At 37.5% G+C, this 26,576-nt stretch overlaps 1 protein-coding gene across 1 annotated transcript in view; it reads left to right on the plus strand.

Moving 5' to 3' along the window:
• Nucleotides 1-26,576, plus strand: part of si:dkeyp-14d3.1 (transmembrane protein 132C) — a 212,679-nt gene that overhangs the window by 109,866 nt on the left and 76,237 nt on the right. Inside the window, exon 3 of the mRNA XM_056729972.1 lies at nucleotides 4,061-4,204. Coding sequence (XP_056585950.1) covers nucleotides 4,061-4,204 — 144 coding nt within the window. The remainder of the gene's footprint in view (nucleotides 1-4,060; nucleotides 4,205-26,576) is intronic.

Consider the following 26,576-nt stretch of genomic DNA (forward strand, 5'->3'; position numbering starts at 1 on the left):
TTTCTCAATGGTTAACACCAACTTTCACTTAACTTTTGAGTTGTAGGGCTCTAATTTGCTTAAATGGTAGAACATCGCGCAACCAACGGCAAGATCATAGTTTCCATCAATAGGGACAAACAAACTAATATTGATATTTTAAATATATTTTAAGTTGCTATTCATAATAAATGAATGCAAATGTAGTTTTAAAGGCACAATATGTATATGTAATTTTTCCCAAATCGATACAAAAGACGTAGCCTGATCAGTCTGTGAAAGACTGTGGAATGAGGGGAGTTATACTGCCGATGGAAATCAATCCGAAGAAACTCGCAAAGGTGGAAACTGAGAGTATGTTTACACAATGAAAACTGAAATGTTTTTCTTTACATTTTATTCCAAAGTTTCACTTAGGGCCTACACACGTCAGCATTATCAAAACGATCTACATTTACACTACATTTAATATGCTGTATTATGCATACCAGGCGGGTGGATGGCGATGTTGAAAATGTGAAGAAGTGTAAAGAAAAACAGATTATCAATTTGATTTATATTTACATGGGTCCGGGAAAACGAAAAAAAAAATGCTGAATTATGCATCCCAGGCCGGTGGATGGCGATGATGCGCTGTAAAGAAACACTTTGTGTCTGCACGCATACCTTGTTTTAAGCTAAAAGCACTTTTAATACATGTTGTTGACTTAATGTCACAGTGTTTATAGTTTGTGTATATCAATACTATTGTGTGTCTCTGCTGGTCGAAGGGGTGCAGTTAATCTACTTTTTTGCAGGAGAAAGTATAGTTAGTATGTCACGCGGCACAAACATGCAGCATGAAGGCCGGCATTATTGTCTTTGGAATACCTGCGCAGGCCTAAAGACTGAATTTAATAAAACGCATGCTTATGAAGTCATTGTTTTTTTAAATGCCATCTCAGAGTTTATACGGAGACGATTGCGCCATTGTTTTCAAAAACTTGCAAATTAAGACTCGTTTTCAAAAGATTGCGTTTTCATTTTCGTGTAAATAAACAGCCAAAACAAATTAAAAAGTTTTAATTTTAAGATGAAAACAGAGTAAACGGCCAGTGTAAATGCGCCATTGACAGGTGTTCTTCTTTATACAACGAGGAGTAAGGTTACATATTGCTTGCAATTTTTTGATTACTTTGTTTTCATTCTTGGAAATATTTAGCATAGTGTAAGTAGTACAGGGCTAAACATAATTTAAAAAAATCTTACACACTGCAGTGTTCCCACCGGGTTTTGTGAGACTATGGCGTAAGGATAATTTCCGCGCTAATTAGCATTTTGGTGGCATCACATCATACTTGCGTCAACTCTCTGAATGTACTATATTTTAATACACCTGAATGCCCAAAGCCGTTGTCGTTTACATATTTTATGTTTCTGTTGCTGTCAGAGATGAAAGAATAATCACAGATGAATGTTTATGTATTATCAGTAACAGGTGCTGGAATTTTTTTCACAAGGTTTGCTCAATGAATGTGCTGCTGCTGTAGCTCACTGAACAAAGCCGACGCGAGAGAGACAATTCTGTTTTGAAAGAAAGCTAAATCACACTCACCCGGGGCACTACAGTCGCCATTTTTACACTCTCTAAAAACAAATGTTTTTAAAATGTCACTAGTCGCTATGCACTTTTTCTAAATGAAGAGTAAAACATTAAGTACTGCTATACTAGTTGTTGATTGCCTGTGTGTGTGTGCATGTACGCAACATGTCTGAAAGATGCATGCTTTGAAGGTCCAGTAACCAATGGCGCAAAACGTTAAAGATTGTTATTGTGAAAACTATGTCAGACAAATTAGACTGTGACAGGGCGCCGGTCTAAATAATTAATGGGAAAACATGTATTGTGACTTTAACGTGTACTTGGAACCAACTTTGCCGTCTATTCTAATATCTGAATCGTCAAACATGAAAGCATCGTGTTGTAGCAATATAAGGTATTTCTAGTATTGTGTATATTAGCTCTCTAAAGATGTGAGTGGATTATCCAGGACATAAGTTGAGGGTATGAAACCAGCTGCTGGGCTCTACTCGGTTCTAAGAGCTCTCGAGCTAGCAGAAATGAAAGCCTATAATGGATTTTAATCAGGTACCTGGTTAAATGGGATGCTCAATAGAAATGTGAATTATTATCCTGTAGGTCAAGTTTAGGCTATAGAGGAAAGGGAGACTAAAGTACTTAAAACAGTTGCAGGGCTCATTCATCCCCACATAAAGCTTGTATTTAGTGTAATGGTCAGATTGATAGCAGAAACCGTTAGGTCTTGTGGAGAGTGGTCCATGGAGTTGACATTCAAGTGGTGCATTATTATGTTAATCTGTTGGCATGAGTAAATGCAGTGTGGATGGGAAATGGAGGGTAATGGGCACATAGACTGCTGAACTGGGGTTTTAAAGTGGTTTATTGTAACAACTCTCATGCACATAAGGAGTCACTGGAATTTAACCAAGGAAATGCTCTGATATCAGAAGTGCTTATTAAAATGAAATGAGCGTGTCGCTCTACCAGATACACCTGTTTTTATTTACTGTTTGTTTGTCTCTTCCCTTCTCTTTGGCTTAAATGTGAGTGGCGGCAGATGTGGGCAGTTGCTTAGATTGTCCTCTGATAATGGGTAGAAGGTTAAAAAGACTTTTTTTGTGTGTGTATCAGACTCCAACCTGCTTTCAGTTAGGTTTTTGTTTGTACTCTGAGCAAAAACAACAGAGATTTCATGGAACTGTCAGTTGTTTCATTTAAAATGTCCAGTTTATGGAATTTAGTGGAATCTAGCTGTGAGGTAGTGAAATGCAACCAACGGCTCACTCCACCCCCCACTCCTTCCTTTCAAAGCACTAAGGTGGCTGACACAGCACTAAGATGTCGTCGTGTTTTCGTGTCTTTGCCGCAGTAGTTGTATTTACGCCATGCACTCTGAAGAGCAGTTTGTCTGTTTTGGGCTACTCTAGAAACAACATGATGTATTCCATGTAATGGGGACTTGCGGTGTTTGTAGATAGAAAATGCTATTTCTAAGATAATAAAAACATAACAATTCATTATGTAAACTCTTTATACAAGACGTAGTTATGTATTTTATATTGCATTTAATGAGACTACTGTTCTCTTTATTCATGGAAATTATTTGTGATCTGAAACCACATCAGATCACATGTGGTCATGCGACTTTGGTCAATTTGATGAGAAATGTTAACCTATGTTTTGAGATCTTGAATAATCTAGATTTTTTGATAGCAGATCAAAATCACAGCACACATTCGCTGTGGCATCGTTTCAATAAGCTTCTGCAATGTCATAACATTTATTCCCGTCAAGAGTTGCAGATCTTGGATTAATGATGGGAGAGCTGGACCGCTGCACTAAGTCTTCTCCGCCACATCTCAAAGATTCTCAATTGGGTTAAGGTCTGGACTCTGTGGTGGCCAATCCATGTGTGAAAATGATGCCTCATGCTGCCTGAACCACTCTTTCACAATTTGAGCCAGATGAATCCTGGCATTGTCATCTTGGAATATGTCTGTGCCATCAGGGAAGAAAAACCCCATTGATTAATAACCTGGTCATTGAGTAAATTCAGGTGGTCAGCTGACCTCATTCTTTGGGCACATAACGTTGCTGAATCTAGACCTGACCAACTGCAGCAAAACCAGATCATTGCACTGCCCAGGTGGTGACTTTTTTTGGACGGGCAGTGCATATTTGTGAGATTTTGGGCTCTTTTATATCTAAGAGGAAGATGTAATTTGGTCCCAAATGATGACAAGAAAAGAGATTTTTCTTTTAAATTGGTGATGGCACAGAAATTGACACTGCAAAGAAACCTTACAGAATTTTCTCATATTTAAAAATGTGAAATTACACAACTAGACTGCAAACCGAGTGTAAAATAACATGAAAAACTTGTTATTGTTCTTTCAGCTCCCCAGAGGCAGGGTCTTTCTCTTCATAGAGTGTCCGATATAGAAAGTCAAGTATTAAAGCCTTTTGAGAAATGTTCCGTCGCTCTCATTTTTTGCTTATATGTCTGTCTTCTCATTGCAGGGTGAAGTTAAAAGACGGCGTGGCCTTCCTTGGTGCCCGACCCAGTAACCCCACACTGTGGATGGTTAGTCAAGATGTGAGAACAGAAGGACACAGGGTCGTGACCCTGCACTGTCGCCGGAAGGAGTCTAGCTATGGACTGAGGTCAGTTTACTGTCAGCTGTGTCATCTGAAGGCAGTCCTGACACGTTTACTTACGCAGTGGTGTATGAAATATTCAAGTGCCCTTTTATATTGCTGTCTCAGGTTGTCAAATAGCATGTCAGAATACTCTATGAAAGTAGATCGGCTTATTTTAAAGTCTTTCTTTCTACTTATGTGAATGTGATGTGTAAAAATGTAAACAAAATGTATAAAATACCGCAGCTATAAATGTATGTACGGTTTTGCATAACATAACAAAATATCGTTTCAAGTGACAACAATATGTGAAAGTTAAGGAAGTTAGATCCAGTGTTATTTACATGCATTGTATAGCAGGTATTACAATGCAGTTTCTACACTTTTTTAACTATAGTTCATCTAAAAATGAAATTTCCTTCATTCACTCTGTCTAATGTCATTCCATACCTGTTTGACTTTCTTTCTTGAGAACACAAAATATATTTTGAAGTACGTTGACAAATAACCAAACAAGATTGGCCCGAATTGACTTCCATTGTATGGACACAAAACCACTGAGACATTTCTGTAAAAATCTAATTTTGTGTTCCATAGAACAAAGAGTCATGTACACATTTTAAATGACATTTGGATGAATAAATAATGACAGATTTTTTCTGTTTTAGTTGAAATATCATTTTAATTGGCCAAATATATTTTGAAGCTTCTGTACAGTAGGTCTACAGTAGTGTGTGTTTTTAAGTAGACTCGTTTTAATATTTTCTCTGACTTTCAAAAAGTAATATTGGGATTAGTAACAAGTCCTGGACATCAAGAGAGATATTAAAAGAAGGATTTTAATACCGTGTGATGGACTTTAGAGTGTGGTTAAAAATACTTTGATTTTGTTGGAAGTCAAAAGCAGAATTATATCCGGTGGATATTTAAACTTAGATGAGACCATTTTTACATTGTTCAGCATCAGGGTTAAACACAGTATCAAATTTCACGCTAGCCTGTCTTCACATTTTAATCTTGCCTTATAGGAAAGAGTTAACAGCATATCTTGATTTCCCATCCTATTACAACAAGAATATTAAATCAGTGATCCGAGGGGGCCTAAAAGTTGTTCCTTCCATTCCCCAATCTTATTTGCATGCTCAAATTAATCTGGCAAACAGGAAACTGTGTTGATGGATGTAGAAGAAAAAACCCCACAGTGGTCGTAATTAAATGCGGATTTACGGTCTTTGTGTGTCATCATGCTCATAATCGCATTTCTTCACAGATCTGGAAACAGCGTTAATGAACTGGCCTCCACATTGACAGGTGTAATTTTACGCATTAAATGCGGTTTGGTGGAGGTCTGTAAACTTGAAAGATTAAGCCAAGGGTTGTCACGAGCTTGAAAATCTAACTAGCTGGTAAACAGTCCTTTTGTGTTTTATCATGCACCTTGTCTGTATTTGCAATTAAAACTTTACTTTATTTTTAACACTAACTGACTAGAGTTCAAACCAATGTTTTTTTATGTTTAAAACTCTATTCTATGCCATCTGAGCTATAGAGTAATGTACATGTTGTGCAGTTTAAACCTCAGATACCTTCCTCCCGAAATCCCATCGAGAGATGCGCCTGAGATGAATGTTACTACCAGTTGTTAACATCAATGTTATTCCGGGTGTAACCAATTCGACCTCCTGTAATCCGAAATGAAGTCCACCCAGGCGAGATTGTAATACGTTGTGTAAACAACCTTTGAATTTATGAGTGTGCTCAGATGCCGAGCAAACAGCAAACTAAATATTAATAAGCCAGCTTTTCTGCTTTGTTTTTATATTGTATGTTTGGACAGCTGTATCAATGAAATTCTTATAAAAGTGCAGTTGTGGGAATGCAGGGTCTCTTAAGAACAGTCATGAAAGCACTGTATAAATGTTGAATTCTTTCTGCCTGAGTTAAGGGGGGGATCTGTGGCCATGAGCTAAAACACATACAGCGATATAAATAGATTTCAAAGCAGTTTTTTAGACTCATCTCCTCTCGTCTCTTAGCTCTTCAGAGGTTGAAATATGGCTGAATTTAACCACAGGCACAAAATGGATCAGCGCGCTGCTTTAAAATGAATTATACTTCAATTTTATAGGTTAAAAGAGCTAACATTAATTTAGTGAAATATTCCCCTACAGTAGATTGTCACCATGTCAGAGTGTGGTACTGTATGCCTGGTTTTGTCTAGTTTTTTTAAAGGAATAGTTCATCCAGATTCTGTAAAATGCTGTTAAGTCATTTGCTTCAACTTTCTTGTTATGTTGGGACCTGACTCCCCTGGTCCGCGTTTCATTTATTAAATGCAATTTGCCTAAATACTTCACATTTGATTTCATGTGAATAAAGAATTTGAGTGTCGGAATGGAAAGACATGGATGTAAGGTAATGAGATAATCTTATAAATGGTAATATTTTGTTATTACAAACAATTTTGAATAAAAGGGATAGTTCACTCAAAAATGTAAGTTCCGTCGTTTTTTACTAACCCATATTTCATTCCAAACCTGCATGACTTTCTTTTGCTGAACATAAAAGAGGATATTTGACAAACGAGCTGATGGACCTCATTGACTTTTATTGTATGGAAAAAGACACATTTCCCAAATGTCACAAAAACATTTATGTGGAGGTTTTGAATGACATGAGGGTGAAAGAATTGATTTAATTTGGGGTGAACTACAGTATAAGAATTCTGTGTTGTGCACACAGTTTAACTGCTTATCTATTTGGGCAGTTGACAATTAAGTACATGTGTAGTAAAAAAACTCTATCCTATTTTATATTTTAAGCATAAATGTGATAAGATATTATTAACAGTTGTATACTAAACAAATGTTTTCTAAACTTTTGCTGCAACGTCATAATGAGCCATTCACACGGTACGCATTGAGCTGAGGAATTGCCGCCCGGCAGCCGCCTTTAACCCGATGTGGCTGCCGTTTTAGGACATAGTATGTCGGCAACGAAACCGGCAGCTTACCGCATGTTTCCCATTGAAAATGAGCTACACAATCGCAACTGCTGCGTACCATGTGAATACACTATAAGACTTGTGTATGTTTAATTGTCAACTACTCATTTTAGGGCCCTATTAAATCCATAACTTCCGTTTTTACCCTTAACATTTTCTGTATTCAGTGTTTTTCTGTATTCTGTATTTGCCCAAAATTACTTCAGTATACTATAGCTGTTATAACTATAACATTTAGCAGACACTTTTGTCCAAAGACTTATGAAGAAATCATGGAACATTAAGTAATATGTCATAATATATAATATGACATATTACTTATTGTTCCATGAGTTCTTCATAAGTCTTTGGACAAAAGTGTCTGCTAAATGTTATAGTTATAACAGCTATAGTGTCATAATGTCATAAAGAGCAATAATACAAAAGGTGCTAATACCAAGTTAATAGTTTCAACAAAAGCCAGACCAATACCTGTTGAGAGAAAGAGAGATTTTTTATTGTCTGTTAAGTATTCACTGAAGAGATGGGTTTTAGGAAGTTTTTTTAATGTAATGAGAGATGTGATGGACCGGACTGAGTTAGGAAGAATGTTCCACCAGGAAAGAGTTGTGAAGGACAATGAGCAGGATTTAATGCCCTTTTGAGAAAGCAATACAAGATGCCGCAAGGTTCTTGATGGGGTGTAGTAGTGTAGGAGGGTCTGAAAGTATACCGTTGCAAATCCAATGACAGTCCTGTAGGCAAGCATTAGTGACTTGAAACTTATACGGGCTTCAACCAGTAGCCAGTGGAGAAAGATGAAAAAAGGGTCACGCATTTTAGGGTTGTTGGAAGACGGGGCGTGCTGCTGCATTCTAAACCAGCTGGAATTTCAGTTCTAATGTTTAATAACGTAGTATTTACTAATATTTTCTAATAAGTTTTACTAGCACATTTACTTAAATTTACTAAAGCTAACATTGTACTTGGTGGTCGAATATAAAAAATGTGGTAAAGTGTGTGTTTGTGTTATAACTTGTTCAAGTTAACCAGACTTTTATTTTGCTGGGTCGCTGCAAGGGGTGTTTGACAGTAGCTTTTCTCCCATGAAACAGTGAAATACCGATGCAGTTCATGTGTTCGTATCCTCATGTTGTGAGACACATACCCCTTAATCTCCACAAGCATCATGCGTGCAGTACACCCAACCACGGCAATCTTGCACTTATAGACATGCAAAACAAGCAGATGACATTTTTAAACCGCATCTGAATATTTCTAAAGTTATTTATATCACATTTTGAATTCTGTTAGCTGTTCAGCCCTGCTTTCTGGTTAAGAAATACTACTTTTGACAGATTCCGTGCCATTCTGTTATACAGTAAATTCCTTCTTTTTGTTCCTTCTTTTTTTTGAGTGTGTATTCCGTGATTCCATCCACAATTTCCGCATTGCGGAAATCTTATGGCCCTACCATTTCTTGTTTCTACAGACACTTTTAAAAAGGATGCGTTAAATAATTCCACATTTTAGTGTAATGGAATTTATTCACATTTAGTTTTTGAACACACAGCGAGTCATTAAGTAAAAAAAGTATATAAAAAGGGACAACACAAGGTAAATGTGCCTTAACTAGACACAGAGTTGTGTTCAGTTAAGGAGAGATTGTGCAAACCCCCATGTGTCAGTTCGTAGCTCTAACATATCCTGTACAAAAGTGAAACTCAAGCAGAAATAATAGGTTGCCTACTTAACTTGATATTGTGAAATTGAATGGAATATTAATGGAGTTACTCAGCCAGCTCTGTAATAGGGATTCCCTAGCCATGTCACATGACACATTTCTACTTAATCCGATCTGGCATTGATCTAAAACCTGCAGTTTAAGTCTAAATAAAAGCATGTTAGCTTTAATCTAGGTCTTTCGGGATCGACCCAGACTCTAATCTCTCCAGCTGGCGTTGGCACTTCTCAAGTAGACAAAAGAAGCCCCTGTGAGATTACTGTGTATGATGCATATTCCTCCGGCTCGATTCTCATCATCCTTAATATTTTATAGATATCTATTGTACTATTCTCATTTTTTCTCTGTCTCATTACTTCAGCGCTGGATGGGTTTCTATCAGCATGCGGGACCGGTCATCCAGTTTCTGCTTTCTTCAATATTCTCTTCCATTTTTTCATTGCCTTCATCTGTGATAGAGGGTCACAGTCTTTTTGCGGATGGACAGCAGGGCAGGTCGATCTGCTCCGTCTCCCACCTTTTCTCCTTTATTACATTCTCTCGTTCTTTTCTCGGCGGGGGAAATTTGATTAGCCGTGCTATTACCTTCGGTGGGCACCTTTCACCTGTCATTTATGAAGGGTGTTACAGGAGAAGAGGAGCTACTGTCAGAGAAGGGGCGGGGGGAGGCATCACACACAGTCAATAAGAATGAATGACATGAGGAAGCAGAGGAGTCGGGGGGATAAATAAGGATGTATTTGGGTGTATGTGTGTAGTCAGCAGGTTTTGCCCGCTTTACGGGATGTTGTGTGCAGTGTTAGTTTGTTCGGTCTGCCTGTCACACTGGCAGGTTTTGTTTTTGCGAAGAAGGTCAGAGCAATATTGAGTTTCAAACAAGAGTTCAGGCTTGACTTTTATTGCTAAAAGACAACCGCCACAGGCAGCTCGCAAACATCCGGACCCCTGCATGTCTGGGCAGAGCTAATCCAGAAGCACTTCCTGTTCAGTTTTTTTTCCACAGATGTTTGTATATAATTTCGCTTCAGGTGTAAATGTTGTGTTGGTTTTATTTTGTTCCTACGTTTGTGTAGTGTTAAAAACCTGAACCTGTTGTTTGGATCTTGCAAAAGGGTGTTTAGTAAATGTTTGTTCTCAGGAATCACCAACATCAGTGCTCAAAATGAGATTGTTGACTGAAGAGTGATATCTGATCGTACTCTGATCGTCATGACAACGGCAAAGTTTAAGATGCAGAGCTGACAGTGAATAAGTAAACACGACAGCTTCTTCAAACAGCTTTGTGTTGTTTCAGGGGGGGCTGTTAAAGAATGCAACATGTCTTCCGGAAATCCTGTAAAATTCATTCAATCAGATGACAACTTTGAACGTGCTGAAGTGTTTCCAGAAAAGTGTGCCTTATGTATCAGACCTTCAGCCAACGGTCTGACGTCTGAGGCCGAGAGTAAGGTTAAAACAATTAAGGAATACTAGGAATGGTTTAGATGTCTGGTTTTAAAATGGCATTGAGCAATTGTCAAACCCAGTGTTGGGAGACCAGCTAAATGAGCTAAATATCATCTTGACCAGGCTGAAAAACCAGCTACACCTGCTTGGACAGGCTGGATGAACCAGGTAAAACTACTATACCCATTACGGTTTCTAATCGGGATTGCTTATATCAATCTGTTTTCTAATTTTCTAATAAGGCATTTTGCCCAGATTTAACCATTAAATTAGATCACCCCAGAGATATTATAGTTTTGATTTTAGTTTTATAAATATTTTCAATTAGCTTTTATTTTTATTTCGTATGTTAATTTTAGTTAAAGTTTTAGCCATTTTGGTATATGCTTTTGTCATTTTATGATTTTTTTGTGTTGCTATATTAGATTTTTTTGTTTTGTTTATTATTATAATTATTGTGCTTTAAACTTATTTCAATACATTTTTTAGGCAACATTTCATTTTTTCATTTAGTTTAAGTTTTTATAATAATTTTTGGTCAATATTTTATTTGATTTAAATGAACAGACACGTTTTCAAAGTTTTAATCTAAGTAAACTAAAATAACCTTCGATCACCCTGCCTTTTTATACCCTCCGAATCCTCCCCTTCCAAAAACTTCTGGAACCCTGCCAAATGACAGCCAATCAGAAACCCCTCATATTTAAAACTTGTTTAATTGGCTAAAAAGTGTGAGGCTTCCCTAATTCTTATTTTCAAGAGGCTAAGAGCTGTCACAGAGACAGGTGTGATTTCTCTGGACACCTATTACACCGATATCTGTCAAATCCCATGGATATTTTATAGCTGCTGTTTCCATATGTATGGAAACAGAACCTTGAATGTTAAACACCTCCCGTGTGGAAGTCTCATAGATGTTTAGCTGTCAATAATCCTCCATTTTATCCCATACTCTTGTTTCATACAGTAAACGACTCATAAAACTGAATCCATTCATGTTGGGATAACATAAAGGAGTTGTGTTGTCTTAACATAAAATAGTTATTATTGGACAGAATACTTTTATTTCCCAGCATGCTTTGCAGGTTGAATGTAATTCACTTTCGCGGAAAAGTTTCCTTAAATTAATTAAATTCGTTCAACAACTTTTTTCTGAGTGTGGTAACCAACAACGGTGGTACCGATTCACTTCTATTATGTAGACACAGAACCAGTGCAAGTCAATGGGTTCCGTTGTGGTTTAGTTACCAGCATTCTTCACAATATCTTCTTTCTTCTGCAGAAGAAAGAAAGTCATACAGTTTTGAAATGATAAGAGGGTGAATAAATGATCACAGAATATTCATTGTGGGGTAATTTATGTTTAATAAACAATAAGATGCCCTATGTGCCTTCTCAACATGTTGCACCCCATGAATCAATCTCACAGTTTCACCCTGTACATGATAAAATAACTGTTCTATTGGACAAGATTTGTCTTAATAATCCCAAACCCACGTTGAGACAAGTGCTGACTCCACATGCTTTACCCTGAGACTTCACCAGCCCCTGTGGCTGTTTTACTGTATTAAGAAAAAGCAAAGTTTCTCCAGCGATCAAGCTTGCCTTTCTCATGATGAAGTGCACTTAAATAGATTTTTCAAACATTTCATGTTAAAGCTTCTTTGTGAAAAGGCTCAATATAATGCAATGTTATTATGTCAAATATCACTCTGCGATTTGAAAACCTCAAGCGAGAAAAAAGTGTGTAGAGCTTCCATTACCTGTTATAACTGTGGGTTTTTGTGACCTCCACGAGAAGAGATCCGGACTCTTGAGACCTTTGTGTGTCATTTAAAACATTTACCTGATAATGGAGCCTTTAATATTCATCTTTGCTCTAAGAAAACCGTGGGACATCATCGGTCCATAAAATGTCAGGTCAACTATTTTACTTTGTGTCCCCGAGACAAATTAATAACTGGGGATGGAGGCATCTCGTATCGTTAAAGCGGCCGGCTCGAATCGTTAAATCAAACTATTTTCATCAGTTCACTCTGCTTCCTCATCTGTCTCCATTAGCTCGCCACGGTTATTAGTGTTGTAATGTTCGGATAATTCACAGCGGTCGGTCGAAAGACAAAGACCTGAGACTATAGCGTGCCGTTCTATTTCAGGGCCACCGTTCGGCGGCCGAACATCGCCGCAGGGGATGATTAGACCAATCACATTGCATTACAGTCGATAGAAATGAGCAAACAGGCACGCCGTCTCCAACAAACCATATGTAGCTCTTAGAACAAAGGGTCAAGCTTTTTTCCACCGTGGAATGAATTCTGTTATTTATGTTCAAGAGAACTCATAAGATCTGTTTAAAAAATAAAGCAGAGCCGATGTATTGTATGTTCAAACATTAACTGCAATGTTTTTAATTTACTGTACTCTTATGCATAGGGATTCACTTATTTATACTATAGATTGACTTTGTGTATTGGAACTATTGCCATAATTGGATTTATATAATTAGATTTGTATATATTTATTTTCGTGTTTTTTTTTACTTTATTTTTTCTTGGTCTTATTTATTTTATTTTAAATATTTTTTTGTTTATTTTGTATTTGCTTATTTATATTAATATTGATTTATATATTGTTTCTATATTTTTGATATGTTTGATTTTAAAAACAAATATTTTATTTTATATATAAGTTGTATTTGTTTTTAATTAGAATTTTTAACATTTATTTTTGTAGTAATTTTTTATTTAATATATTTTTTTATTATTTTTATTTCATTCTTTTGGTTATAAAGTTTGCTCCTCTACCCTCTTGTGAGGAAAAATAAGAATTTCAATGTACCAAAATATATGATAATAAATATTATATAATAAAAAGAAACTTAATATTTTAAAAACTCATATTTTTTATTGTGGGGGGCACGGTGGCTTAGTAGTTAGCACGTTCGCCTCACACCTCCAGGGTTGGGGGTTCGATTCCCGCTTCCGACTTGTGTGTGTGTGGAGTTTGCATGTTCTCCCCGTGCCTCGGGGGTTTCCTCCGGGTACTCCGGTTTCCTCCCCTGGTCCAAAGACATGCATGGTAGGTTGATTGGCATCTCTGGAAAAATTGTCCGTAGGGTGTGAGTGCGTGAGTGCGTGAGTGAATGAGTGAGTGTGTGTGCCCTGTGATGGGTTGGCACTCCATCCAGGGTGTATCCTGCCTTGATGCCCGATGACTCCTGAGATAGGCGCAGGCTCCCCGTGACCCGAGGTAGTTCGGATAAGCGGTAGAAAATGGATGGATGGATGGATATTTTTTATTAACCATTTTAGAACTAAAATGATCCTATTTTGCTAAGACCAAGTCCTGGCTTACCTTAACCCCTGTTTGTTGAAAACAATCCTAAATATTTTAACCGATTAATAAAATGCATTGCTATTTGCCTGTTGCAATCAGTGTAGTGCTATACCGGACATTTAGAAAAGACATTGGTGCACATTTGTAATGATCATAGAAGCAGTAATTCATCAAATGATTATAAAATGATGAAGAGAAGCGTAGCTGGGCACATATCCAGACGCAGCGTGCAGTCGTGCGCACTTTCAGAATGTTAAAGAGCTGATTCAGGTGCCTGGAGCGCAGTGAGGGAACCATGTACGACCCCAGAAAAACATGGCAGATCGCGGCGGTCTGCTGCATTTTCCACCACCCAGCACTCACAACAGGTCTGCAGGATGGGTAATTGCGGCAGGCAATTTGCGTTCAGTGCTAATTTTTCGGGTGTTTCGCACCGTTGCTTGATTTGCATAATTCCTTTAGTGAATTTGATGGTAATAAAGGCACCGCTTACAAATAAACGCCGCTGTCAGCGGGTGCGATTCATCCTGAGCGACTCTTCCCATTACGCTTAATTGGCTGCAGAACAGAAAGAGTAACGTCCATTTCCTTCATAGTTCTCTGAGGACTTTAATTTATGTCAAAGAACTTCTACCTCATTTTCATTACTGATCCACTTTTCCAATCAAAGACATTTTGAACACCTGTGTGTGTGTGTGTTTGTTGCCTCCCGATGTGAGCTGTATCATCATTGTGGCATCAAAATGAACCGCTGATTAAAATGGACCCAGCGTGGGGCGCGCGCGCACGTATGCATATTAGCCCGCAGATGTGCATTCGAGACGTTCGGATATCCACGCGTGCCGCTTTCGTTGCCCGTTTCTGATCATATTTCCCTCCAGGGCCTCCCGTGCCATGCATTTGAAAACAGACAAAGGCAATTTACTTTATCTGGGACATGTGGATAAAGCAATCTCCTTCAAGACAAGCAGAAGCTTGAAAATGGAAAAGCCGTCACAGGGAGCAACAGGTGGTTCAGACGAGAGAGAGAGAGAGAGAGAGAGAAAGAGAGAGAGAGAGAGAGAGAGAGAGAGAGAGAGAGAGAGAGAGAGAGAGAGAGAGAAAGAAAGAGAGTGGAGTGGAAACAGAAGGAAGATGGAGCTTAGAAAAGGCTTCCCTCGGTACAGGCTTTGTCAGATATAATTTACTTCAGCTCGGCTGCATTTCAGGTTCCTCTGTTATACTGGAGAAATGGACTAAAGCTTGTGCAAAGCTTCTTAGTGTGTGTGGGAGGCTTTTTCTTGCTGCTCTCATGGCCAATTTTGGCTTTTGAAATATTGAACTATTATGGTCTTGTTGTGCCTTGTTGTGTAAAAAGTCAACAGTCATGTTAAAGGTGGGCCAGCTGTCTGTTTAACAGAGCCTATTTCATTTTCCGTGGTAGTTGGTGTATTGTTTCAACCTCTGCTATTTGTTTTGTGGTATGAAACACATTATTGAAATATTTATATACAGTGGCTTCAGGAACTTTTAAAAAATGCATGAATGTTTTTGCATTGTATAACAAACTATCACATCCATAACAGCCCATATTCCTCATAAATGGGCACATGAAAATCAAAATAACTTACAGTATATGTGGGCTATGAAGAGTCATCTCTTCTTCATTGGTTGGGTGTTATTGATTTTTTGGGTAATTTTTATTAACATAAATCCTACTATGTTGTTTTACAAAAACATGTAACCTTTTTTGTCACATACATTAAACATTAGTTTTTTTATTATATAAAGCCCATTCATTGACTGCTATTTTCTGGTGTTTGGACTATTATACGGGGTTTGGTAAAATAAAAACAAATGGTTCAGTATATTGGTAATAAATAAAGTCTCTAAAAATGTTTATTTCAAGTATTCACTTAAAATGTCACTTCCAAGATGCTGGAAAAAACACCCCAAAACACTTTGTGATATAAAAACACAATTTGTACTGGAAATATTATTGGAAAGTGTCTTGATACATTCTTGTTTTGAGAACATGTTTACCTGCACATATCTGGATTGCTATTTGAATGGGTGACACAGTTTTAAAACATTAAAACATGCTGCATTTATACAACAAATGATTTCTATAAAGAAATGCATTTAATGCAGATGTGACTTTAATTTCTTAAAGGAGAAATGTGGAGATTTTAGTGACATCTAGCTGTGAGGTTGGAAATTGCAACCAACAGCTCACTCCACCCCTTCCTTTCGAAGCAGAACTGAGATTTGGGCCGCGACTACAATGATTTTTATTGGCGACTTATCTAACGATTATTGTTTCGATTAATATAATAATGATTTTTTGGCAAACTTTCCAATTAATAATAAGTATTGTCTAACATTATAAAGCATATCATACTTTCCCCCCACTACATTTCATAAATAAATGATATTGTTTTTCATTTTAATCCTTGATTACATTAAAATCACTTTTTTTCTTTTAATTAAATATTTTAATTTTAAAGTAAAAAAGACTGGATTTTTAATGTACTTAAGTACTGTAATACTAGAGCATGATACAGGATATGCCTTACAATGTATAAAGCATTTCCCCAGGTAAAATCAGTCTAATAATGTACGTTTAAACAAAACCATAGACTTATGAAAAATGAAAACATTGGAACATGTTTTCCTGTAGCTCAGTGGTAAGAGCATTGTGTTAACAACGCAAGGTTGTGGGTTAGATCCCAAGGGATTGCAAAAACCTATGTATAAATGTATAGGATAAAGCAATGTAAGTTTGGATAAAAGTGTCTGCCAAATGGCTAAAATGTAAATGGAAAAATGGAACATCTTCGAAAGTGTAACGTACTGACGGTCACTGTTCACACGCATACTGACTGGAGATTGACAGATTAAAGCACCAGTGGTAATAAGCTCTATTGATTCATTCCTCACAAAACGCTATTGAACAACATAAGAAAGACATGGAATATAGTGTATGAAAACATTCAGGGTGGTTTCATGATAGTTAGACTTTTTGAAGCCTAAGAGTAACACCTGCGGATTGTAGGATTTAATGTAGTTAATCAGATAAAATGACTTTAGCTGGGTCACAATATGCAAAGGTTCTTATATACTTATATACTTATAACAGTGTTAAAGTAGAGTAATTTATTATGAAAGTCTACATCTATGTGTCCCTCTCCGTCCGTTTGTGATTGTCTGTCCATCCTGTGTCGCATTATGGGGGAATTGGGAATCCTCCGTCCATTCGCTCCCGCGCACGAGGCTCGCGACCGCTGTTTGCAAGTGTATTACAGTTTCTCAGGGCTCTAGACTAACTTTTTTTACTAGGAGCACTGTAGACCCTGACTGAAATGTTTAGGAGAGCAGGCAGAAAATTTAGGGCACATCTTAAATCAACCTGCAATGCAATTATTGACATTTTTTCCCCAAATGGATGTATTACTGACAAATACTTTAATAATAAATAGACTCAACTCCCAGAAATTACAATGGGCCGTTTATTTTCATTTCAAAGGGATATGACATTACTCAATACCAGGGACATATGGAATCTACAGACTTTTTTGTTAATTCTGTGCTAAAATTTTAAAAAATCTGCAGAATTCTTTGAACAAGTTTTAAATGCGTTTATGTGTAAATGTGTTCAAAAAGTTTCTAAATACTACCTGTCTATGCATTTAACTGCATTTGACAGTGGTTTAGTTCTGCTCATCATCTTAAAAGATGTGGGGCCTACAGAGAAGCTTTAAGTGCTAAGTAAAGAGACTGTTTAAACTCTGAATACACCAAACCAAATTAGTAATGAATTCATTTGAACCAACCGAAAACATTTTGTATGAAAAAGCATATATTTTATTGTTTATAGTGTTAAAGCGAAACAAACGGCACGTCTTAATGCATTCTAATGATGATTTTGTTGTGTATTAAGGACACTTTTCATCATGTTCAAAATACAATTTTAAGATAACTTCACATAAACTTAACAATACCATTCGCCTGTCGTTCAGTCTTGTTGTGAACCGATTGGAAATGATTCATCGCTATCTCAAGTAATCAACAGATGAATGGCGTATTCTAAACCGCGGTTTGTTTAGTTTCAAACGCATCAAATATCAAATCGTTTGTCCAAAAGGCTCAAAAATCTGTCACTGCAAACAGCAAATCATAGTAATGCGCTCATGTTGTGTCTGGAAACTTGTCAATGATGAGGTGTGCTGAGCTGTGACAGACGCGACGACAGCGAGAAACATCAGTCACCCAGCAGTGCGGCTCCGGACTCTCCCCTTCTCGCACACATAGGGCTACACTGGTGGGCTCGCAATCTACTCGTCTTAGATAAAACAACTAGAATAAAATCCAAATTGGCTGGTCGCACATGTAAGTGGACCCGCGGTGTATGTGTGTAGCTCGCCTCATACTAAGATAAAAAACATAACGCTTCATTTAAGGAAGGTCTTTATACGCCTCTAAAGACATTTATATTATATTACATTTCTGTATATAGATCCTCCAAAAATGTACACGCAGCACCTTTAATAAACAACTGAACAAAATATAAGTGTATTTATAACTAGAAAATCTTTCTTTTGCAGAACACAAATGAATGAATGAAATGTAGGTGACTAAACAATGGCAGAATTTTCATTTTTGGGTGAACGGTCCCTTTAAGGTTGCCGATCCCTGATCTTAATTTTTTTTTTACCGTTGCCACACACACGCACAAATGTCACAGTACTTTAGCTCTAATGTTGATATATCTGGCTGTTGTTGATTTTTTCATACTGTTTTAGTGGACACAGACTGTGATTAATGCCCGCGGTTGGAGCAGGAAGAATATGTAAATGTTTGTCATTAAGTTCACTATCTTTAATTAGTCCACAGATTTTATGACCGAATGCCTCTAATTACAAATCAATGTCTCATTTCTATGGCAGGTCTCTCGGGTACAGCGTGTGTGCGTGTGTTCGTGAGTAAATATCTACAGTACAGGCATCAAAGACTCATTCTGAGCCCAGTCAGTCAAATGTGATCAAGTTAGCCTCCTGTGCACACTGACATTCTGTACCAATGTGTATTTGATCTAAAGTGTCTAAACATGTGTCCTCTTATATCTGACAAACAAGCCCTTGTGCGTGTATAATAAACTCGCTTGTAATTTGCAGGGAAATTCATTAACGTAAGAAACGGGAGAGAATAAAGGTACACACATGCCTGAGAGAGAGAGAGAGAGAGAGAGGTATACGGTATCTAAGCTGTGTTTACTTTTACTAATGCATTCAAAGGGTGAGATTTGAACCCTGGACCATTCCATCGCAAGCACCATAGTCTCTCAGTCGAGCTCCACAAATAATTTTAGCCGAACTATTCATGTGATGTTTGCTGAAGTGATGCAGCCAACCGTCTGCAGCTGTTTCTCACGTGTAAACTCCGGCTCATTACTTCAGGTGCCGGTAACACACCCTGAGTTCGAACAAACTGGCAGCTTTACAAGCCTCATGTGTGATTACTGCAAGCTTGTAAACAAGAAAGGAACAGCTTGTCTAATCGCAGGTCTTGCTGTTCATTGCGCTTGCAGACTTGTTAATACTTTATTTGAATCATCCCTTGTGTCCTTCTAATAGCCTGTTGCGGTGTGAAGCTGAATGAGAGCTTTAAAGATCATTAGCAGTCTGCTGAGATGGATCTGAGCGTATCTTTATAAACTGACTGGTATTTATCAATCGATGAAAGACCTCATGATGGGAAATGTAAGCTTTTTGTAAGAATATGTTAGCCTTAAAGGAACAGTTTACCCAAAAATGAGAATTGTGTCATGAATTACTCACCCTCTAGTTGTTCCAAATGTGTATACAATGTTTTTTTCTGTTGAAGACAAAAGAAGATATTTTGAAGAATGTAGGACAGCGAACAGTTCTGGGGCACTTTTGAATACCATTGTCGTTTCTGCAGCGATGGTAGGGGTCCAAGAACCGTTTGGTTACATGCATTCTTCCGAATATCTTTCTCTGTATAAATGTTTTTGTTCTGATGAACACAGCTTTGGAACGGGGGTGAGTAAACGATGAAGCAATTTTTTATTGGCTATTTTAAAAGCGGGAGGAGCAGGGTCAGAAATTAACAGGGGTTTGGGGATTTTTTTTTAAATAATAAGGCCCTTGCATAGTTAAATGTAGCACAGCTGTCGCGATTTAAATGAAATGTGAAGATGAGCGAAACGTTTCCGATTCAGCTTCTCGTTCACGACCGATATGGTGCATCGTAGATTTTTCTCTTTGTTTTCCTCACAGCATTACAAGCATTCAGGTAGCAGAATAACAGTAATGTTTTTTTATAAAGATAAAACTGTCCCTGGAAATCACTACCAGGGGGCAAATTTTGCACCTTAATGGAAAAGTTTATTTGCAACCCTGTGGTTCGCCCTAGCCTTATGTATCAGTGGAAATTATGTCAACGCATCAAAGCTGCACAATACAGTGTACTTTAGTGGGTCTTTAAGATGTGCTTTCACATTAGATGCAAACTGACACATTTTTGAAGTTAGTGAACCTCATGGAATGAAGGGAGAGATTGGGAGTCTGGTGTTTGAGAAGCTTTACCTGCACTGTTTTGCTCTCATTTGATCACATTTTCAATGAGGTTATCATGCTGACCATGTTAACAAAATTCTGTTCAACCCTTCCAACCAAACTCATTCTGATTTGCTGATTCCAAATTTAGAGGGCTGTTATTACACTCCGTGATCTGACAAGTTTTAAGACCCGCGTTTAGTGTTAATGTTACCATAACAACAAGAATCTTCTTTGTCCTGTCAGAGTGAATTAGCAGATCAGCTAACTAAAGTGTATTGTTGCATGTAAAATTTGAGCGTTTACCTGTTCTTACATCTAAAAGATGCCAGCAAAGCCTAGTGAAACAGTTTTAATAAAGAAGCAGCTTTAACAAAAAATCTCTTTAGCATAAATGTACTTTACTATAGTAGTCCCTGACATTTTCATTCATGCCTTTAGCACATGCAACTTGCAGTGTATTTACATTTTTTCAATATGTGTTCCTTGGGATTACAATCCATGACCTTTGTGCTGCTTTGCAGGATTTTAACGCAATAAAAAAGCGAGTCCTTGAATAAATGTGGAGCGTTAACCTCCCATTGACTTCCATTGTATTGACCCAAAACTACTTTTCTCAAAATATTGTCTTTTGAGAGATTTGGTAGAAATCAAATAGAAAAAAAGGCCATATAAATACTAAACATGTATCATATTTGTTGGGGTTGTCATATAAAGGTTTGAATGACAGTAGGGTGAATAAGTAATGACTTCATTTTTACTTTTGTGTACTATTCCTTTAACTCATATATTATATGATCTGACTGACTGCATGCTTCACTTCAGCTCTTTCACTTGAGGTAAAACCTTGATTGTGCTTCATTGATTTCTGACTTTGAAAAACCCTACATGATTATTCTGTTATTCAGTAGCGCCGTGTTGTTGTTCTCTCTTTCTAATTCATTACGCACAGTCTGTCTCTCTTTGTAACTCCCACAATGCCGTGGGCTGCCTTGATACTTATCTGCGGTCGTTCATACAGTCCAAGACCCAATGACTCATAGCCTGGCATTAGGACACCCATTAGCCAATCAAAACGACACACAATCATCCATATTAGAGACGCGCTCCATAATCATGGGACGTGTGTAGCTTTGCATTGTCAATAACACAAAATAGACACGATCGTAGAGTCATGATGCTCCAAGGTCAGCGCAGTACGTTCTTCAGCTATCATTACAGTATGTAATAAAAGAAGCTATAATCTTTCTTTGTGATGAAGCACGACCCTGCCCTCTCCCCACGAATCTTTGCCAAGGCAATTTCAGTCTGATTGGTTACCTTGCCGGCCACTAAGAAAGCAGCATCTAATTGGCTGTTATTACTGGAGAAATTACATGTTCACCAGCGCCGTTCTTCTTCTTCTCGCGGTTTATCTCCTCCTGAAACGGGCCGCCCGCTCCAACAGAGGCCTCGAATCTCCGGTTTATTTGACAGGCCGATAGTTAACCTTCCCCTGCTATTCACTTTGTGCTTTTACTTCTTTCTCTCGCCGTTCTCGACCGTTTTTCCACCCATCTCTGGTGCAGCCATTGATTTGATGCTCTGGGGGGCTCATTCAGTGAGGTCTTGTGCGCCCTCTTGTCAGTGTTGCCATGCCAACTGAGGTTGAATTCCGACGCGCTCAGTCATTATAGAAAGACACACTTTTACTCTCCCTCTTTTTCTCGTCCCAACTGTTTCAATCTCTGCACTTTTGACTTCCTGTCTACAGTATATGCTGTAATGTCCAATGTGTCATTTGTTACATAGGAAGTGGTGAGGGACAGTCCTTCACCTCATCAACTAGATCAAATCTGGCACCGCTTCCTGGCTTTTTACAATGTGATGACATAAGCAGAGCTATAATGGAGTTAAGAGACCGGTCTTTCTATAAGCAATAGAACATGTGCAGACATATAGTACAGCTTTAATAACTGAAGGAAGCTTTGGGCTAGCATACCCAGGGGAGCAATAAAGAGTTCCCAAAGGTAACATCCCATTTATTTTGACCATAGAAAAATTGATTTGTAACAATAACATAAAGGCCTTTAAGACCATGGTTATGCAATGATAAATACTGCTGTAGGAGCCACAAATCATAGTGATTTAATCTAGAAGAAAAATAAATAATCCAAAGAAACCACTGTTACCATAGAAATGGAAATTAAACGGAATGTGAACTTGTTTTCTTTGCAGCATTTAAGGTTCTGAATAAACACAAAGCATCTTTTGTTATTTTGACCTGTTTCTCCAGTTCATTTTCTGCAAATTATTTGAAATTTGGGAGAAACAGTGTAAGTAGTTCACAGAATTAGTCAAAAATGATCGTTTTACCCAAACACATACTTGTAAATAGCAATTTTTTAAATCAGAAAAAAAATGATATTAAAATCGTCTCTTATTTTTTACAGTGGCTGTATGTTAATCTGCAACTCAGAATGCAGTATGCAGAAAAAAAGTTCTCGTTTATTTAAAAAAAATCACTTTAGCTGATGTAAACTTAGAAAAGTTTAATTGTGTTTTATCCATAAACTTCTTTATTTTGTCAGATGTGCTGACAAAATAAAAAAATCAAGCATAGACTTTAAATATTGTAATGCCGCAGTAAGTGCAAATAAATCAAATTATGTTGAGGATGCTTGAGGCCTGGAGAAAATAAGTGGGTAAAAATGCTTCTGGAACCTAGACTAAAAAAATCAAGCGGTTGCTTTGCGCCTTGCCAAATGCTTGGTGGTAAAACAAAAAAATCCTAGAAGTCTTATCTCAGCACTTTATGAAATATTCAAACAGACAATTAAATACTAAAAGCGCATTTTTCCACGTTCAAAGTATTTTTATTTAGTCTCCTTTACTGTACTGTACTGTACTTTTTTAATGTTTCTAGCTTGAAGTACCACATCAGAGACGCCTCATAATTGAACGACTGCTGAACTGCTGAATGTTTGTAGCCTAATAAAGATGATAGTGCAGACGAAACTTATGTATGCGTAAGGACGTCTGTGCGTGAGGTTGTCTCTGAATGTCTTTCTTAGCTTGCGGTGTCTTTCTGGGAAATATGATCTCCGCTCTGATCTCCAAAAGCCCCGGTGAGAACGGCTTTGGTTTGTGCCCTGGGCTGGTTATGATAGTATAATTAATACTCAGCTCTATTGCAGTATGAGCTGCTAGGAAAGATTTTATAATGAATGAATCATTTAACAGAATCTGATGAATATTAATACAAGGCTTTTATTTCACTTCTTCAACATATTCAGAGGCTAATTGGGAATTATATTTTACATGTCCTAGTAGAATAGGTAAAGACGCTAGAGATTTCGCTCTTAAATGTGTGTGGAATGCACATTTACCATGCAAATTTAACATTAGCACTGCTGAAAGATCATAGGTACTACAATCATTGTTTCTGTAATGTGGTTTTTACAATAAGCATTGGCTTTTTTATCTTATTGCTGAATCACAAGTGCATGCATAATACATTAGATTAAGTTGTCATAGTGACATTAACACATGTGTGTGTAACTTTCTATGTGCACTTTTACTTGATATATGCTGTGGCTGAGTATCTAGTTAGGAACTCATAAGCTTTGCAGTGCTGTATCAGTTGTGTATATTTTAGACCGCAGACATTCAAATCTGCTGACAAGCTGAAAACAGAAACCTTTACAGTAAATATTGTACTACATCATTTTCACTTCCAAATGATTCTAATTACATGAAGGATGCTTGAAGCCTTGTTCTCCGATGCACTGCTTTTGTAATACACTGCTTTGATCACTGATCCGTTATCTCAGATAACACAAAAAACGACACGTTGCTTGATTTGTTATATAATTTCCGTCTCAATAAATAAAGGTTGACTGCAGCTTTTTTTCTGTAAATTCATTCAGACTAAGTAAAGGGCAGCCTCTCTAAATCTATCCGTCTAACAATAGTTGAGGTGGGGGCGTTTGCTGTGGCGATGTAGCGTCTGACCGGCCTCTATGACATTTTTCACTATTGTTTTGTCTTTCCTCTTTTATTTGACAATGAGCAGGCCAGAAATCTCTGGTGGGAATACCTGTATTTAGAAGAGCTCGAGAGACTCTTGTTTTTTTAACACATCTCATCCCAATTCATAATGTTTTTGAAATTTAGCGAATTCCTACCAATTTGCATGAATTGTGCAGTATGATCTAATTTGAGAATAATAATTGATATTTGTTTGTTTTTGCTGAACACTGTCAGAACAAAATATAAAACTGTACCTTTTTCTTTGTTGGGTTGGTACCCTTAAAAGTAACTTTTTGTACCATTACAGATTTACAAAACATTAAATGTACGTTTTTGAGTACATTATTGTACCTTGAGGAAATCTTTTGTACCTTCAAATGTACAGTTATGTGAAAATTAGATCACACTTTAAAGTTCATGCAAATTGGGTAGGAATTCGCTAAATTGCAAGAACATTATGAATTGTAATTCATAATGTTTTTGCATAGCTACACAACACATTTTGTGTTACTTTTAACATTTATTTATTTAACACAAAATCAACACAAAATGAACCCAGTCTTACGGCGGTTCATGACATATAATATTTAGAAGCATGGTTTCAAACATGGGGGAAGTCTGACATTTTTTACCAGGTATTTTTTGCTTCTTCATATATAGTTTATATATCTTACATATTTTATGCATTATCTTATCTATCCTCAATGTACAGTATGTGGGGGAGCGCCAGTTCTTAAAATGGGTTTACAGGGGGGGCACAACTATGAAAAGGTTGAGGACCCACTGAGTTTAAATACTTTCAGGAAGCTATAATCATCTTGGTGACATTTTTATCATTATGAAGTTATTGTTGTGTTATGTATCGAGCACAGCATTTGATTGGATCAGCTCAGAAAACAGCAGCTGGATATAAAAACAGAGCTCATTTGTAAATTTTCCCATTGTTTGACCTAAGAGACCACCAGCTGTCCAAAGCAATTTTGTTCAGACAGTACATGTGCAGAGAAAATGTGTCCGTAAGTTCAGTTTGAATTGAAGAGTGTCTGTATGGTTATGAATATAGTTGTCATTCTTGTTAATAACCGAGTTAATTGTGAACCTCACTGCTTTTGGCGGACTGCCACAGGATTGAGAACTGTTTTCTGCTTCTATGTGAACCTCACGCTCGTCCTCTCAGATTTAAAAGTGCAAGAAAATGACCTTCTGTGTACTTTCATCTTACTGGATGACATTTTTTAGGTTTCTTTTTTTAAAAATAGTGCGTGCGTGGTCATCCTGTACTTCACAGATCAATGGAAGATCAGTCACTTTCATTCCTGCTCCTTTGCCATTTTCTGTGTGAAGCACTTTCCATGTGTAAGTCATTCTCTCTCTCTCTCTGCATTGGGGCTGTGTGCCAGCTAAGTGCTCGGCCTTAGTGTGTTAGACGCTTGTGTCCTGTTGCACTCTGTTGCTCTTAACAGTCCTCCGCAGGGGCACACGGCAACAATAGCCAGAATGCAGACGTGCCCCGGTCGCTTCAGACGGGGTTCCCTTTTCACCTGTGAAATAAAATTCCTCTTGATCGCACCATCAGGGCCTTAATGGCCACGCGCGCAAACAGCACACGCGTATTTTCCGGTCCAAAAACACATTTAGCGCGCGTGATGCGCAAGCAGAATACTAAAAGATCCGCGAGGGCACACAGATTCAGCCAGAAAGCAAGCGCCACACACACACACAATCCTCCAGCTGTCTCCCCTAGTTGTTGGTTTTAGACTACAAAGCCTTTGTTGTGGAATTGATTCTGCGCTTTGATGTAGTATTATTGTCACTGCTAACCAAATTGCCGCCCGCTCGAAAAGACCAAGCACAAAAGTAACAATACAAACCCCGTCTGTGCATGGGGAGAAGCTTACATACAAACACTTATAAACACACCCACCCATGGTAGGTTTGATACAGAGGCAGTGCTTAGATCTACATCCTCAACCCCCCCACCATGCTTTAGATGAATACATTGTAGGTTTTGACCTACTTTCATATTATTTTCTATCTGCCGTTGCAGCTGAATTCCTAGTTTTCCTTTGTTGCCATCTCTTGCCTTCCATCATTGCTGTTTATCCAGCTCTTTAAATGCAGAAGAAGATTATTATTCTAAAGTTTGTGTTGGTATGATTTTTTATGAAAATAAAAACTTTTGTTAACAAAAATGAAGAAATACTACAGGAGCAAAGAATGTGCATTCAAAACTTTTATACAAAAAATATTTACTTATTAAAGAACATATTTACGTACTATATTTACTAAACTACTTGGGTTTTTACTTTTGATCAATGT

Source organism: Triplophysa dalaica, chromosome 18 (assembly GCF_015846415.1).
Source record: "Triplophysa dalaica isolate WHDGS20190420 chromosome 18, ASM1584641v1, whole genome shotgun sequence".
In the NCBI taxonomy this organism is placed as follows: domain Eukaryota; kingdom Metazoa; phylum Chordata; class Actinopteri; order Cypriniformes; family Nemacheilidae; genus Triplophysa; species Triplophysa dalaica.